This window comes from Lygodium microphyllum, chromosome 10, assembly GCF_053477565.2.
Source record: "Lygodium microphyllum isolate KBCC chromosome 10, Lygodium_microphyllum_v1.1.10, whole genome shotgun sequence".
Taxonomy (NCBI): Eukaryota; Viridiplantae; Streptophyta; class Polypodiopsida; order Schizaeales; family Lygodiaceae; genus Lygodium; species Lygodium microphyllum.
Window position 1 is genome coordinate 75,860,621 of NC_141144.1, and position 18,409 is coordinate 75,879,029.

An 18,409-nucleotide genomic window follows, 5' to 3' on the forward strand; every position below is an offset into this window, starting at 1 on the left:
ATTTGGACCTTGAAAAATGTGATACTTTGCATAAAGAGAGTTGTGTTGAGCCTTGAAAGATTCAAGAATTGAAACAGAGGCTTTTTAGAGGGGGGAGGGTAGGGAGGGAGAGAGAGAGAGAGAGAGACAGAGAGAGAGAGAGAAAGAGAGGCTTCATGAATCATGATCATTTAATAAAATATAATACCAAACTTAAAAGGTTATAAAAGTAATAACTTTAAAAATACAATCTATACTTCGATGTGGCTTTTCAAATGTGACGCTCGATGAATGCACCCAACATTTGTTGCTAGTATCTATGGCCCGCAAAAAGTATGGACCCAATGGATATGAAAGGAGTATGTTAATGATGCCATGTTTCTTACAATCACTCCATCCATCAATGAGAATAGAATAATTATACTTTGTCCATACGGCCCAAATAGAACAAAGGGCTCTAGTAATCCTCTTCTCTTCGTAAATCTTCTGGGTCCTCAAGTCATTATAAATAACACCAATCCATCCTTTTAGTAATGCCTTTTCGCATCTTCTTCCATTGCTCTTGCTTTAACACAATGAATGTAAGATTGCACTCAATCATGATGCGTGCAATTTTGATGCCACGTGAGTCTCCACTTCAAAGCAAGATGCAGATGTGGAGTCAACATTACCCATACTAAAGACATTGATTAAACATAAGCCTACATTCGAGGCTTCCTTATAATGAGCAGCCATAAGTGTTGGTGCCAATGTGCCACTTCATCCTTCCCTAGTAAATCCCACTTTCTTCATAGCGAAAATCTAGTCCATGAGGAGGGATTTTCTTGCATGGAGCAACTTGCCTCCCATCTTGAAAAGATATTGGGAAAGTCAAGTCATACAACTTGTATAGTACTTCCAACAATACTTGCTCGTCTAATGGTTAGGATCTGGACTTCTCTGTGTCCCCACTCCACATCGATGGCAAGCAAATTGAAGGCCAAGTGCTCATGAGTCATAATGCTAATGGAGGCTTCAAGCTTGGAAGTCCAACAGAAAAGAGACACAGAGAGAGAGAGAGAGAGAGAGAGAGAGAGAGAGAGAGAGAGAGGAAGAGTGAGAGGCTTGACGAGAGAGAGAGAGGAGTGTGTGTGTAAGAGGCTTGATGATTGATGCTTGAACATGAAGGGAATGGGGGAGAAGAGGAGAGAGTGAATGTGACTACCAAGATTCAAGTGATGCTTAGGAGAGAGAAATGAGAATGCTTGCTTATTTAGTATGGAAGGATGGAGGGGAGGAGCGCCTTTTATAGAGTAGAGTGTGGGAGAAGAGAGGAATCCAAGACCGAAGAGCGCAGATGGATTATGGCTGGAATCCAAGGTTGAAGGGCAAGGGCCAAGCTTGGAGCTTCAAGTGTGTGAATTCAAATAATCAAAAGTTCAAAGAAGGGTCCAAGATCAAAAAGCTGGCTGAAATCCAAGGGGGTTGGAGAAGGCCTGCACAGCTAGAAAAGGGGGTGGAATGTGGTATGCAAGGCCTAGAGAATCCCTAAAGTGCCATACAAGTGCAAACATTTAAAAAACGTGCAGTTGGGACAGGTCCAGTGACGCAGGAACATGCCCAGATGCAAGAGCAAAAAAAGGCCAGTTTTTTCTTATAGAACTGTAAGGATACCTACAGTACCATACAGTACAAACAATATGGTACGAACTTGTCCATAAGTACTATGAAATAAAGAGTTAAGAGCACAAAAACTATGTTTCTTGTTACAAAGATGTCAAGTCAATCCTTCAATCATCAATGCTTCAACAAAGATATATGTAATCAGTACTTTTTAATCATTCTACATTCAATTTGGAAAGGTTTAACATTGAAAATGTCTTGCTCCAACCTCTTTTCAACACTTAACTTAGGTACTATGATAACAAAGGTAGCTCTTTCGCTATGTAATCCCAATAACGTTGTATATTTGACATTCTTATTTTAATTGCACTCTTAAGTCATCTTTTTCAGGCAAGGCACCATTGAATAGCAAGAACAAGACCTTGATCCCACAATGTAATAAGTCACAATACAACCCTACCAATTGGTGAAAGTGGTCTTACTCGTCTATGAAGCACCTCAAAGGTGCATCCTCCAACGAGATGCAAAAAGTAGTGATGTCACCCTTCATGAGAAATCTATGTATTTCTTTCAGATGAGGTTCTGAACTTTTGCTTGAGAGTCCAGAAAAGTAGTACTATTCTCCCAACCACTCGCATTTATGCAAACAACTATGAAAAACTACACCTTCTCTAATGTGACTTACCACTTAAAGTTTCAGAACTCAGTATCCTGGGTCTAGTTGAGGCCAGCTTAAAACATCTGCTTTCATGAGAAAAATTCTATTTCATCCAGATGTACTTAAGATGGCAAGTTGTTAAAACCTGCAGTTGCTTTCTTATAACAGCTTTGCATTTCCTACCTGATGTTGATTAAGTATTACACTAATATGGTTCATGTAGTAGAAAGCTACCTTTCTGTCCCTACATTATGGCCCACCAATGGTGCTTTCACACCAATCATCAAATAATAAACCCCTCTCCTTTTTATCATTAGAGGGTTACTGACGTAGCACCATTACTAGCATGTTGTATGATGTTTAAACAGTACATTTTACTACTTGGAAGTCCACAAACTCATCAAGTCCTATAAGAATCTTCCAAACAGATTTGCAGCAGAGGCAGCAGTTGACATTTCAGTTATTTGTTTGACTGATGAGTACAACAAAATCTAGTTTCCCTGACAAGAAGTAAACTGACTTTTGTCTTAAAAACAATCGAATATGTCGTTTATTATGCGAGTCTGATACATACATGTCAAAGAAGGGAAAGATATATATTGAACTGGCCAGAAAAATTAGGTTACCTGATTTGGGGCACAAAGAGTCGTAGCCTTGGAAATATAACATGCATTAAAATTGGATTTTTGTCATCAGACAGAAAATTGTTGAAACGTTGAAATTGCCAACATGACCTGTCTGTCCTCTCCTGTCTTGGTGAAGCAGTACATTGGGACTTCATGAGAGAGAGTGATATTTGTAAAGGGAAGTATCATATATCGGGTAATCACTGAATGCCTGTTGTTTCATATACTGTCAAAAAATTCTTCAAATTTCCTTTTAGAAACATTGTCAACACCGAATGTACGAGGCCAACATTCCAAATTTTAAGCAGTCCATGCAGAAGTGCAGCTCCTTACTTGAAACTAACTTCTTGCAAGGTCGCAAAGGGCATCAGACATGATTTTTGTATAGATGCCTTCATCGTTTATCTAACAATGGCTGGGTGAGACTGCTTGATCTCTTCATATTATGTGTCTTGTCTGGCTTATTAGGAACTTCTCCTGAGATCTTTTGACTTTGACTGTGTCTTGAATTCTATAGACGACAATATACACAATGAGAAAACAAGAACTAATTGCCCTATCAGACATTTTACACTCACACAAGGCATTCACACTCAAACAAGGCAAAACATTCTTCTCACTCTTGATATGGTCAGGAGTCTTGCAGCCGAAGCAGATCTCCTTGGTGCAGAGGATGCAGCTGTTGCTGCAGCAACCCTTATTCTGCAATCAAGCAAGCAAAAGATTGCTGTTCTATTGAGACATTGCTAAATTAAGTGAGTACAACCTATGCTCACACATCCCCTACAGCACATGCTCTGTTTACGAAAAAATGCTGAACAGTTAGATTTCTCAACATTATCTGCATCTCAAAATGAACACTGTTATCTTTGACATTGTTAGATAAACACACAATAGCTCTGCATACATGCAGCAGCCAACAATGCAAAGTCCACCAAATTCCCCAATGCATAACGAGTTGTTGCTCCTGTTCCTCCAAGAAGTGGAGTGAGTTGTTTGCTTTCTCACGAAGCATGTAGATAGGGCTGCAGATAAGCTTACACAGATCTCTTAATGCTCATGCATCTATTTCAAAAAACTCTGAAAGAACCCAGCAGTAATGGCTTCAACTATCCAACATTGAAGACAAAATGGTATCTTGGCCAGGCTCAAAAGCTGGGTTAAGAGGAGCTTACTAAAGCTAGACACTACTAATACGTAACAAGGAGAAAATACCACGTAGCTCATAACAGAGACTGGTGCAATCATACATCAGGACAGCAGAATCACTACCAATTACAAAAACTAATCATTCACTTGGCTGCAAAGAAATACATGCACATAAATGGTTTTGTGGAGGGTGGTTGATTTTTCCTTTTTTCCCCTGTGCAAGAAGGTTGGCACAGGCCAGGCAGTTTTCCCTTCTTTTTTTTTTCTTTTGGTTGGTTGGGGGGTGTGTGGGGGGTTTTTCCCACTTTTGGGTTGTTGGGTGGTGGGGTGTGTGTATGTGTTGTTTCTCCATATCTCTTTAACACCCATCAGCCTCCCCTCCCATAAGGGCAGCAGTGAACCATCTTTTAGCAAATAGAAGACACTCCGACCACAGCACATTACTATCCATATACTACTCACTCCAAAAAAAAAGGCATACCTTTTATGTACGTCAACATACTCATCTGTCTCATCAACGATCTCTTCCTGCATATATCATCAGCACCCAGAAAACAGGTCAAACCTGAGCATCGATAGTAAATTTCAAATAGTCAGCAAACATATCTGACAAGCTGAAGATGTCATTAATAGGAAAGCTAGAAAGTCTACAAAAATTCCCAGCAAAAATATCAAACCTTTTCAAGAACAAAAGCATGTTAAGGTAATATCCCCTATCAGTATGAGTCTCTTGGAATGTCTTTTACACGATATCACTATCTTGTTGCTAAATTTGTCCTTTCACCATGAGTCTGTAGAAATTGAGAGAGAGAGAGAGAGAGAGAGAGAGAGAGAGAGGAATGTCTGCCACCTAGATATTGCCCTGTGGTGCTCAGTTTTGAGACCTTCCTGTGCCTTCATCTACTCATCCAGGGTTTCTGGTTGTCACCAATCTGTAGTCCCCCTTGTTCTGGTGCTGTAGCTCCTGCTGTGGCCTCTTAGTGCTCTCATGATCAAATCTCCTCCCTGTGCATGGCCTTTCTCTGCAGTCATCTTCAGTGCTCCTGTGTGTGGCCTGCTGTGTGTCGCAATTCTCTGCAGTCCTCTTTTACATCTTGATGTGTGTATGGATACATACATACATACATGTGTATGTATTAGTTAGTGAGAGAGAGAGAGAGAGAGAACAGCAGCAGCAGCAGCAGCATGTACACTTGATATTCTGGGTTACAAGTCGGGTCTGATTGCCTACCTGTGGTAAATAACTCGGGTGGCTTGGTATGGAATTTTTGGGCCAGCACATTGATGCTGGAATGGAGAAAGACACTGTGTGGATACAGGTGCAGAATCCCAGGCTAAGAATTTGCAGGATGACAGAAGGAGGAGAAGTAGGCAAGCTCAGACATTCCACAGGCTCCTCAGCCTAGGTGGAATCCTCTCATCAAGATTTTATTTCTACCCTTAAGGCAAGCAAACCTAGACCCTCTTACTTGATACTTGGAGAGTTGTGATTGGGCTGTCACTATGCCCCTTTGACTAGGTCTTTGCTAAGGCAAAATATCCCACTCCAATGCGGCCACATATGAACATTGTATTTCACTATCTCAAATTTTGGGGTTGTTGACACAACTAGGTCACCCGGAATGCATTTGTTTTTTACAAAAACCTCTGGTGTCCAAGGACATATTGCTAGGCTCAAGAGCCTTCTATATTGCTAGTTAGATCTCATTTAGTGTGCCAATCTTCTTCCTTCGGAAAACTAGGTTCCTTGGCATAAGGAAATTTCTTCTATTTCTTTATTGTGACCTTTGTATTCCTTACGTGATTTGATCTAATATAACTACTCATTACCAAAACAAAACAAAAAAAGGAGCTATTGCACATACACCAAAAACTAAATGAATAGATTGATAATAATAAGTCAGAAACAAGTACAAGTGATGGAGCCTGAACATATAGGCTAAGTTGTGTACCTAACCCTTTGGCCCTTATTTAATGCTAAGTGGTGTAAAAGATGTTCAGACCTTTAACACACACACATACACATGGAAGGTGTGTTCCGTATACAAGTGCATAAGCCTCAAGCTTTGTCTCAACAAGACTACACACTTTCTTTGGGCAAAATGGGCGAATGGATTTGCATAACCCTAGGCCTAAACGTAAGCCTCATCTTACCCCTCAAGAACAAGACCCAAAGAAAGCTCCTTGGATGTCTATGGTAAAGCACCTTGCGCTCAAGAATCCCGTTTGGCTCCATTGCATCCACCCCAACCAATTCTACTCAAACTTTTTAGCAGCAACTCAAAGGATTTTATTCTAAGCCCCTCTCGTCTCAAATGCCACAATAAAAGTACTTTAGATTTTTCTTTGCGACTACATGCTCAAGGAACATTGCTTACTTCAAAAGATGCTCTTTGTAATCAGCAATAGCAATATCCTTGCAAAGGGGGAACCTTGTGGGTGTATTCTAAGCAATGGAACACAAGCGACACCCAATGGTTGGTGCCACCAACATAAATAAGGATTATACTATCTTCTTCAATGATCATGCTCCTTGTATATCTAAGGTTATGTTGGCCATTTGTTCTTCGTTACGGCCATCATTACTTTGCTCAAGATATTCAAGGCATAATTTCGATAGTGGAGATTATGCATGAGGACAAGATTTTATGGTTAATGGGGGTGTAAGCATCCAATGTGGCTCAGGATTACCATCAAATTTGGGAGGACCTCCAATATCTCTCTATGGCCTGTCCAAGGCATGTGATATGTGACTTCAATACTTGCAAGCATTGATTACACGCAACTCAACCACATTCTCTAATTGATTGTCCAGACACCGAGCCTTGGATGCTTTGGCAGTTTCCTCACTGAAACAAGATCTGATCTTGGTTCCACCCTTCTTAGATTTACAAGCCATTCTCTATAACATCCCGATACATGGGAAAGATTGAACGAGATGTATGTTTGGCAAAGTGACTCTTTCCTTCCAATAGTGCTAAATATGTGGGTGGACTCTAGAGCCGCAACATGTTCTCTCAAATCACTACCCTTTGATATTAGAAACGATCCATCAGCTAACAAATGCTTTCAAGGCCTTGCTGGGCTCTTTTCCTTTGTGATTCAACCAATCTTTTTTGCTGCATAACCAATTTGCACAATTGATATTGTGGGAGAATGCACAAAGGTTGTCCTAACAATATGGGATTCAGCATGCATCTACTGTTAGAGCTGAATTGCAATACTTGCAATCTTTGTTTGAGCAATTCCTTGACCTTGCAATAAGCTTTGAATAATTTAGATGACTTGGTCACTTGCAGTGAGCAGTTGACATGTAGAGTTCAAGCTCTTGTAGATAAGCAATATGCAAAAAGTAAATTCCTGGTCACTTAGAAATATTACATGACAAAAATTGCCACTAACAATTTTTTGCTCATCTCCATAAGAAACATACGCATCAAAATATTGTCCCGTTGCAAAAATACTTGACAAGTTATGCTTTCTAAGCCTTAAACCATCATTCAAATGAGCCTACATTACTTAAAAATTTTGTAGGTGTACAACAAATTCTTGCTGATATTGTATTGCTCAAGTAACTATATTGAGAACATGATGCCTGGCCAAGTCAAGGTGAAATGGGAAAATTCTACAAATATTGATATCACTGAGGTAGAGGTAGAGGGCTTATCCCATCTTCCATGCACGAAAAGCCTCGTATGGGATAGCTTGCCAAATGAACTATTCTCAGCTTACATTGATAAGCTCAAGGATCCACTCGCTCAAATCTACCAAGAACCTTGGAGGACATATACCATCCCATTGGAACATCGTAGTCCTTTGATTGTTACCCAAATTACTTCCCCTCAAGTTCCTCTTGCGGCATCATTGAATAAATATTCTCCAACATCATTGCTAATAGGCTTCAGAAAATTTTTTGAGAGTTGATTCATCCAAGGCAATATAGTTTTATTAAGGGACAGATATTCACACAATATTTTTAATCTTTAACAAGATCATTCCTAATAGGCTTGAAAAACATTTTCTATAGATGATTCACCCAAGAAAATATGGTTTTATTAAGGGACAGAATATTATGTGCAATATTTTGAATCTTTAATTGGAGATAGATTATGCCAAAGCTTCTAGCCAAGAGGTGGTTATGATTCAACTAGATATTAAACAAGGTTTTGATAATGCTAGTCAGTCCTTCCTCAAGGATTATTGTCTTCCATGGGTTTTGGCCCTTGGATAGCTTCTCTTTTTGATACAATCAGATCTATTGAAGTGGCGCATGTAATGCTTAATGGGAGATAACTGAAGAGATTGCTCTCACTTGAACCCCTCATCGGGGACGTCCTATCTCCTTTGTTATCAGCATTGACAACTCGTAAGCTGGAGCTGATGGTAAAATATAAGGTCTAGCTCTTCCTAGTGGGACTAAACCTCTAGGGCAATCTCTTGTAGATGGTTCCTTTATGTTTCTAAAGACTGCAAAGTCTAATTTAGATAGAGTAATGGCCATTTGGAGATTGCTTGGTCTGGCCTTGAGCCTCAACATCAATGCACCAAATCCACCCTCATCAATTGTACAAAGAGAGACCTACTTGCTTTGGGCCAACAAGATGGGACTATTTCTTGGGGAGGGATCACTAGATACTTGGAATATCCCATTGGGGTGAATGCCCCTCAAAATTTCCTTGATTGGATCTCATCATGCATTCGCAACAAGTTTACGTATTGGAAATCTTAGGGCTACCCTCTCCATATATGACTCAAAGTTGCACAAACGATGGTGATAGTATGATCTCCTACTTCTTGCCTTTGCTTCCTTGGACACAAAAGTCATTGTATGATTTGGTGTAACCATTCCGTTTATTCTATGGAATGAGCCAAAAAGGCTACAAAAGCCCACAATGACCCTTGAGACCTAAACATGCAGTACAAGTCAAATGATGTCCCATCATGAAGTACAAATTTAAATGAAGCTAAACAAGATCAAACAATCGAATCATGTGTTCTAAATAGTTCTAACTAAATTTAACGAGTATGTCTAACTAAGTCTATTCCTAGAAAGTGTTACTATATGTCAAATAGACCTGTCATCCGATGCTACCTCCACCTCAAACATGGATACCTCTTGTGCCTCGATCTAACGATGATGAGGGTGATAAGTTCACGGAATCTCACCTAGAATAAAGTTGTAGCTTGCGATAGGGTAACTCCATAGGATGGCCAATCAATGGTTGGGAAAGCTATAGTTACTTTATTGAGTTTTTTCTTTTTCTTTTTTTGGAGTGGTTTTTTTTTTCTTTTTCTTTTCTTTTTTTTTTGGGGTGTTGGGAGGGGGGCACACTCGTTACTCACTCAACACAGCACAAAAAGGTAACACGATATATGAGAGCAAGGTATACTCTTGTATTATTCAATCAAAGAAACGGTACAACATAGGCACATCCCAAGACTACACCCTAGTGACACCGCACATGAGAGCGTTCAGCATTGGGTATAGGGAATCACATGTAGAGTGGAAACCAAGCAGAGCTCAGAGTCACTACTACTCCCTATATAGGTGTTTCTGGTAGCAACGCCATGGTATAGCTACAAAGCCCTTACACTCGCCCCTACTTACTGGATTGCTATCCTCAACAATCTACGGGGGGTAGCGTTTATTTGACTCATCCCAAGTCTTAACATAGCTTTTCCTAACAAGTTGCCCAATGTATGCCGGCGGTCTAGGACTTGGTGGCACCTTCACGGGCTCTTAACGCAATCTATACTATCAGACTGGACAGTGTCTGCCTCACTAGGACTTGGGGGTCTTAACACAACTCTTTCTAGCAAGTTGGTCAGTGTCTACCCATCTAGACTTGGTAGGGGCTCTTTGGGTTTAATGTTTGGGTTACCATGTGAGTCCACCCTCGACTCAATTACATTTGAGGAGTGGAGGCATTACTGGGCCTACCGTTTGTTTGGGATGACTCAAGGGGCATTGGAAGAATTGGTGGGATTCTCCTTGAGCCAGATGACAAAGGCGTATTTGCCACATTCGTGCGCCTCCACTTTCGAAATCCAAGTGGCTTCCTTGAGAGGGCGCCCGCGCCACTTGGTGAGATACTTAGGGTATCCTTTTTGTTCCGAGTGTCGGAGAAATGCTTCTACTTCGAAGGGGCCATTGGAATGGAGCATTGGTACATGCCGCCCCCATTGATTGTCGGTATAGAACCTACCCAGAAGTCGAGCATGAAAGGCATTATGAACACAAATACTTTCTGGCAAGTCATACTTGTAGGTGACTTCATTCAATGCTTGAGTGATGCGGTAGGGTCCATAGTAGCGGTGATTGAATTTGAGGTTCATATTCTTTGGGAGTGACATATTCTTGGAGCTGACTAGGACTATGTTGCCCTTGGTGAAAAGTACAGCTTTTCTCTTTTTGTTGGCTTGCTCTGTCATGGTGATTTTGCTCTGTTCTATGCTCTGTTTGGCCGCCGCATCCCGGTCTCTCCATTTCTTCAAGAATTCCTCCCCATCCTGATCTTCAGCTTTGGCCGCTCCAGATGTTAAGGCAAGGGGGTTGATGACTTCTTTTCCTGTGGGCAATTCAAAGGGTGTGTAACCTGTGGCGGAGTGGATGGAGCTGTTGTAGTGCAACTCCAGCACATCGAGATACAAGGTCCAATCCTTTTGGTCCACCCGAGCGTAACTCCTGAGATAGTATTCAATGCCTTGGTTGACTCACTCTGTTTGCCCATTTGTCTCGGGGTGGAAGGATGATGAGAATCACAACTGTGTTTCCAAGGTATTCAAGAGTTTCTTCCACATGTCACTCATGAATCTTCCATCTCTATCCTATCTGACACTATGGCTAGGGGTAGGCCATGTAGCTTGAACACGTGTAAAGAAGAGGTGGGCTACCTCTTTGGCATTCAATGGTAGCTTAGCAGGGATGAAGTGAGCTTGCTTAGAAAAATAATCCACCACTACAAAGATAATGGTGTATCCATGGGATTCAGGGAGCTCCACAATGAAATCCATGCTAATTACATCCCATGGGGGCGACTAGGTACTGGCATTGATTGGAGCAAGCCTACTGGCTTAGAGCGTGGTGCCTTCACAAGTTGGCACATAGGACATGTCTTGATGTAGTCAATGACTTCTTCTTTCATGTTTGGCCAAAAGAACTACTTCTTGAGGGCCTCAAGTGTCTTGCTCTCTCCTTTGTGTCCACCTAGTTTTCCATCATGTATTTCATGTAAGATGAGTTTTCTCAACTCCACATTGTTGGGGATATACACTCTCTTTCCTACAAATAGGATTCCCTCCTCGAGGGTATACATTCCATACGGTGTCTTGTTAGCTTCCACATCTTATATAATTTGGAGCATGTCTTGGTCCTATTCCAAAGCATCCTTCACTAATTCAAGGAAGTGGTTGCTGACCACACTGACGGCTTTCGAATCGGCATTGTGGCTCAAGGCATCTACTATCTTATTGGTGGAGCCGAGCTCGAAGTCAAGGAAGTTGGTCCTGTTCCAAAGCCTCCTTCACTGATTCAAGGAAGTTGTTGCTGACCACACTAACGGCTTTCAAATCAGCTTGCGGCTCAAGGCATCTGCTATCTTGTTGGTGGAGCCAACAAGAGGCTTGTGTTTGATCTCCAAGTCAAATTCAGCTAGGAAGTCTAGCCAGCTAGCTTGTTTGGCCAAGAGCTTTGGTTGGGATTGGAAGCATTTGAGGGAGATGTTGTGGGTAAAGACTACTATGTGTTTGTCTTGAACATAATGCTTCCATTTTCTGAGGCCGTGGATTACTGCAAGCGTTTCCTTCTCATATGTGCTCCATCTAGTTTTAGCATCTATGAACTTCTTGGATTCATAAGCTATGGGGTGGCCGTCTTGCACCAACACACCCCCCAATGCCATAATATGATGCATCTGTGAAGACCTCAAAGGGTTGGTTTGGTGAAGTTCTCTCAAGACAAGGGTTTGACTCATGCATTTCTTCATCTGTTCAAAGCATCATGTTGCTCGCTGCTCCATGTAAAGGTGTTATCTTCTTTGGTGAGGTGGGATAGTGGTGCGGTGATGAGGCTATAATCTCTGATGAACCTTCTACAGAGTACTGTGAAGCCGAGGAACTCCCACACTTCCCTTATAGTCTTCAATACAGGCCATTTTCAGACAGCTTCTACTTTCTTGGGGTCCACTTTGATACCAACTGCTCCTACAATGAATCCTAGGAATTCTAACTCCTTTACCGCAAACTCACCTTTTTCTAGTTTGGCATACAGCTTATGTCACCCCACCTTCTCAAAATCTAAGCGCAAGTGTTGTTTGTGTTCTTCTAGGGTTTTGCTATATACTAGGAATTCATCAATGTAGATAATGACAAAGACATCTATTTTAGGTCTAAAGACTCCATCCATGAGGCCACAAAACGTACCTGGCCCATTACTTAGACTGAAACCTAAGACTAACCATTCAAAACTGCCATATCAAATGCGGAAAGTTGTTTTGGGGATATCTTCTTCTGCTATGCAAATCTGATGGTATCCTAACCTAAGGTCTATGCAACTAAAGTACTTGGCTCCATGTAGCCTATCTAAGAGGTCCTCCACTAGGGGCATGGGATATTTGTTTTTGCTGGTGATTTTAATTAAGGGCCCTATAGTCTGCACATGGTCTAAGCCCCCCATCCTTCTTCTTAACAAACAACACTCGAGCACCAAAGGGGGATTTGCTGGGGTAGATGAAACCTTGTTCTCCTAATTCATGCAACAGTTTCTTCAATTCCATGAGTTCTATGTGATTCATACGATAAGGGGCTCTAGCCGGTGGGTGGGATCCTAGAATGAGTTTGATTTTGTGATCCACATCACTTTAGGGTAGTAGGCCCTTGGGTAGCTCTACTGGCATTACATCCTTGAACTCCTCAAGTATTTCCGCCACTTCTATGCTGTTGGTTTGGGGTTTGGGGTTTGGGCTTCTTGGTCACCTCCTGCTCAATGGGTCCAATCATGCATAGATAAACCATGTCTCCTTGTTTTAACTAATTTCTCCACTTGCTTAGCACCGCACGTCATGATGTGTGGCCTAATAGGGTTCACTTGACACAATGGTGCTTGGGTTGGTAATCTTGGTTGGTTTGGACTTGACTTCACTGTTTGGCATGAGACTCCAAGCTTATTCTCCTTCATTTGCACTTTGATCGGTGTCCTGTCTGGCAACTGCATTCTTTCAAAGGGTACTCTGATGCCTTCTCCTTGCATATCTAGCATCATCTCCTTAATTCCCTTTCCAAACATTGCGATGGCATATTTATCATAGAATTCCAAGCCTAGGATAAGTTCAAACTCATCCGTGGGGATTACTAAGAAATTGAGTTTTGTTTCCCATTTCCTGGCTTCTACTTGTACTGCAAAGACCTATTTCACTTCCTTGGCCTCTCCTTGTGCAAATGTTACTGTTAATCCTTCTGGGGCCTTAGACAATTTCAACCCATGTTTGGCTACGCACTCCAATGTGATAAAGTTGTGCGTGGCCCTTGTGTCCATCATAATAGCTTGATTCTCTTCGCTCACTCTGCGCTTGATGCATAGGTGGTGGACTGTTGCTACCTGAGCTACCATGCATTGAGGTCACACACTGACTGTCTCCACTCTTGAGTCATCCATGCTTTCATCACTTCTACTTGGGATTCCTAGGATGCACGAAGGTTGTGGATTCCGCTTGATGAGGTTATGTCTTCCATGGGACATCTGTTTTGATAGTGTGCTCCCCTGCATTTGAAACATCTAATCCCTGTGGTTGGGCCTAGAGGTCTCCACCATGATGTATTCGATCCCGTGGGACCATATGATGCACTTGGGATTGGCCTATAGTGGTTCCCCCATTTGCCAATTGCTCCTCTTGGTACTAAGGCGAATTGTGACGCAGCTAGGGTGATGCTTGAGGTTTGGCTCCGTGTCTCTATGAATGGGCCTCTAGGAGCATTGGGTCTCGAGGTCCATGAATTGTTGTTGAGGTTGGTGTTGAATCTATTCTGGTTTCCCTGGGCTGTGCTCCTGCCTTCTAGATCCACGAGTCTTTCAGCGATTCTCATGGCCTCGGCTAAGCTGGTTGGCTCCTGCCTCTCCACATCTCTTCCGGCCCATTCTTGCATCCAAAATAAGAATCCATGTAATTTGGTGTCAGTGTCCATGTTGGGTATTTGCAACACGAGTTGCCTATACTTGCTGACATACCCTTTCATCTTCCCTTGCGTTTGCCTGAGGTTTCTCCACTCATCTCTGACTTTGAATTTCTTCATCTTTGGAATGAAGTAATCTTTGAGTTCCTCTTGGAGTTCTTCCCATGGAAAGATGGTGTGTCCCTGCTCCTGTTCCAGCAAGTACCAACTAGTAGTGTCCTCCTCCAAGTAGATTGTTACCACCTCTCCCTTGCTATCTTCGGTGATCCTGGCATACTTCAAGTATCTATCCACTTTTGCAATCCATTTCTTCCGAACCAACCCATCTCTCTCTCCTTTGTACTCGGCAGGTTGGGGCATCTTAAATTTGCCATAGTTGTCTTCTAAACTATTGCTATCCTTCTCTTCTCTATGGTTGTGTTTTTTGTCCTTCTTCTTACTTCCGGCTTCTACTACCTTCACCTTGTCTTTTCTTGTATCTTGCGCCCTCCTAGAAGTCGCCTCTCTCCCTAATCTATCCATCTCCTCTTGTATTTTTTGCCTTTTCTCCTCTTTTTGATGTTGTAACACCCACTCTCTATAGCCCTACACTTCTAATTTTCTTCTCCTTTCCTCTTCCTCCTCCTTCATCTGCATGTTCCTCCAAATTGACTCCAACATGTTACATGCCTAACATGCCCTCCAACTACCTCTCCAATTCAGCTATCTTCTCCTCTTGGGCTACTCTCCATTCTTGCCCTCTACTCTTCTTTCTTTCTTCCATTGTTGGGATGGGTACATTCTCTCTGTCGTCCTCCATGTGGTCGGGGTTGTCGATATGGAGAAGCCGTGTTTCGCCTTTGGATGGTGGTTGTGCCGCGAGAAAGCCACGTCACATCTTCTATGAGGTGTCCGCTAGTCTCAATCCACGGCACACCTTTTAGTAGTCCTTCAGTAGGTTTTCCAAAAATGATGCCGCCCGGTGCTCCCTTGGAACATCATGGGGTTTGTCACTTAGGCCCTACTAAGTCTACTTCGCAACGGGAGAGTTCCGGCCGAGCCCACTAGGATTGACCTGAAGTTTTGGGTTCCTAAAATCAGATGGGTCTCCTGACAGCCAGCTAGCGCCAGTAATTTCGAGTCCCACTTTTAGAGGATTACTCAATCTGAAGCAGACTTGCCATTGCACTTGGTTCAAAGAGAATGGGAGACGGAGGGAAGTGCGGTACGTCAACCCTCCTGCCCATAAGGCAAAATCCCATTCCGGCCCCCTAAAACAATGCAAGTCGATTCTACCTAATGACTAGTTGGTCAATTTACGGTCTTCCTATTTCTATTGCCGATTTAGAAAAGCTCCCATCTAACCTGGACCACCCTACCATTGGACGAACCCGTCGAGGGTTACGCCCACCCGCTTTCCTCTGACAATGGGTTATCTTTAGTTTTTTAATTACCTACAACACATTTATTGGAACATATACAACCAGCTTCCTTAATTAGTCCATTAAGTCACAGGTTCCTTCACATAATTTATCTCATCAACACGCATACAATGTGAACAGTAAAGCAAGCTTCTTTATTATACTGGAAGTTTACTACAATTTCCATCTTTCCGTCCCAGCGGAAGATACACATAATTCCACAAGGATATTTTGTCCACCAAGATTCCACCCTTATAACTAGTATTTAGGGTTCCAGGATCCCATCCTGGGTCACGAAGAGGCTCGTCAAATTCTTGAAACAATGCAGGATTTACAGCCAGAGCCCCCTCTAGCACCTACAATTCCTACTGTTCGAGACTATCCCTACTGACAGACCTTTCGCCTACGGAGCCGGTCCAAGCCTCTCATAGCAATAATCATGATCCCCTTGCAGTAGGGTCTCGCCGATAGCTTGGGGGTAGCCTAGAGCGATCCTTTCTTTTATTCTCTTTGATAATAATTTCAATCAAAGATCTAAAATCTAGCAAACATAAACAGTCCTTTCAAATGTGTATCAAATGATGCAATGACAATCACCCCAACATGTAATTCACAGCTTCACATAGCCAAGGTAGACCTTATCCTAAGGTAACCTTACATTCTAATGAGGATTCTCCTCCCCATAAAGAACTGTTGAGTACATCTCTTATACCATGTTAAGCAAGGCATGAATTTCCTGTTTGGGCTCACTTATTCAACATAAGCAAAATTTCTTAAAGAAATATATTGTCTCAATAACTCAACGAGATGACCTGTAGGACTCTTAAATAGACAATCAATTCCTATAACCGTCTCTAGTCAACTCTTAACCTTGTCGCATTTGACCATAACTATATCGAATGTGCATAAAGACATATGTACAATAACCTTTGGCAATTAATTCTAACCTGATTCTATGACTTAGAATCTCAATTAATCTAGCTGCAAATCATAGTGATTAATTGTTTATGCTTGTACTAATATGTTTTCTAGATGAGTTATCAATTTGTGTAAGTGAAAAATATGGAAGCTAATATCTTATGTAATTAACTTATATAGCAAAATAATAATCTAGTACTGAATAACCTGGTTTGGCAGCATGACGACATTAGGAACTTTGTCTTTACTCGCGCTCACATTAACCACACCCGATGTTCCGTTGGTAGTGGCGACTCCCGTAACCTCGGACACTCCCGTACCATTGGCAATACCCGTTGCTTGACCAGTTGCGTTGGTCCCCATGGTTTTTCCACTTCGTCGCTTTGGAGCCATCGTCTCCACGAGTGGTTCGAGAGATAGAGAAGGTGGAATAGATTTGAGATGAGAGAGCGTAAGAGAATATGGCTTAGTTAAAGATCGAGACAAGGGATTTGAGCTCTCTCTCTCTCTCTCTCTCTCTCTCTCTCTCTCTCTCTCTCTCTCTAGCTTCTTCTCATAGCCTCTTAAAGGAGTATCCTTCTTCCTCTCTTCCTCTCTCTCGCAGCCTCTCGAGGTCTCCTTATGTCTCCCTAAGTGCCCTCCATGCCTCTTATTTATAGTGAATTGGAGAAGAAGGTTTGTGGCTGAGAGGAGGAGCTCTTTGTGGAGGGGGATCTTGGAAAGATCAGTGATCTGATGCTCAGATCATAAATCTGATGGTTCCATTGGCTCTAAAAGGAGGGTAAAACCCTAAGACACTTCGTTAGAAAGCTCTCAATTCACTCCTTCTTCTTTTCTTTGTTCGAAGTGCTGTCTATTGCCTATAGACTGTGATCGCGGCACGTGCGATTTTGCCAATTACTTTTCTTTATTTTTCTTTTTATAAAATCTTCAACTAACTAAAACATCACTTATCTTTTCTTTTAAATGACATCTAGTTTTAGAAATCTCCATATCTCTCTTTTATTTAAATAAATTTAAAAGATAATACCTTAAATATCTAAAATATTCTAGTCTTATTCAAAAGTCTAATATTCTTAGACCATCCTTACTACACACATTAACATTAGTGATTAATATAGCTCATATCTCTTGTTCACGTTATAACTTCCATGAATGAAAGGTTGCTACGGTCCTTGTTAATTCATAAGAAATATCGAGTTACGACTCTCGGTTTTATTTATTTATTTATTTTTAATGTTAGTTATTAATGTTAGTTAATTTTTTACTTTAGTTAGTAACCTTACTAACTTATTAATTAACTAACTAACTTTTAAACTAACCAACTAACTTTTATTGCTTGGGAATATTACATTCTCCTCTCCTTAGAGAAATTGACATGTCCTCATCTCGAGAGAAACCATGGGTACTGTTGATGAAGAGCATCCTCATCTAACCATGAAGCATCTTCTTCAGAATAATCCTTCCATTGGACAAGGTATTCTCTAAGGGTTCTACTCCTCAATTTTCTCTCCCTTACATCAATTACTTTGTTAGGTTGTAGCTCAAGGACTCCTTGGCTAGGTATTACAACTTGTTGATCATCAAGGATATGGTTAGGATTAGCTATGTATGCTTTTAATAAGCTAACATGAAATACATTGTGGATTTTTATATTCTCAGGGAGTTGTATCTTGTAAGCATTTGATCCTAAGCACTTGAGAATCTTATAGGATCCACAATATCTTGGACTTAGCTTCTTAAATTCTCCTAAAGACAAAGAACTCTTTTTTGGATGGACACGGATGAAGACCATGTCTCCCTCTTTAAAGATTCGTTCTTGCCTTCTTAGATCAGCATACGCCTTTTGTCGGTCCTTGGCAGCTTGAATATCCTATCTAATACTCTTGATTTGATCATCCATTTCTTCT

At 41.5% G+C, this 18,409-nt stretch overlaps 1 protein-coding gene across 4 annotated transcripts in view; it reads right to left on the reverse strand.

Annotated features, from left to right (window-relative positions):
- Window positions 1-242: 242 nt before the first annotated feature.
- Window positions 243-18,409, reverse strand: part of LOC148030177 (DUF21 domain-containing protein At4g14240-like) — a 63,068-nt gene continuing 44,901 nt past the window's right edge. The window contains exons 12-15 of one of the 4 annotated variants that reach the window (XR_015692141.1): window positions 4,496-4,542; window positions 3,486-3,567; window positions 3,199-3,376; window positions 243-3,035 (exon numbers count right to left, since the gene is read on the reverse strand). Coding sequence is in view for 1 of the 4 variants with exons in the window: in XM_087686448.1 (XP_087542574.1) it covers window positions 3,260-3,376; window positions 3,486-3,567; window positions 4,496-4,542 (246 nt within the window). In the remaining 3 variants the exon portion in view is untranslated. Of the gene's footprint in view, window positions 3,377-3,485; window positions 3,568-4,495; window positions 4,543-18,409 lie in introns of all 4 variants that reach the window. The other 3 variants (XR_015692140.1, XR_015692139.1, XM_087686448.1) reach the window with 3 other exon arrangements.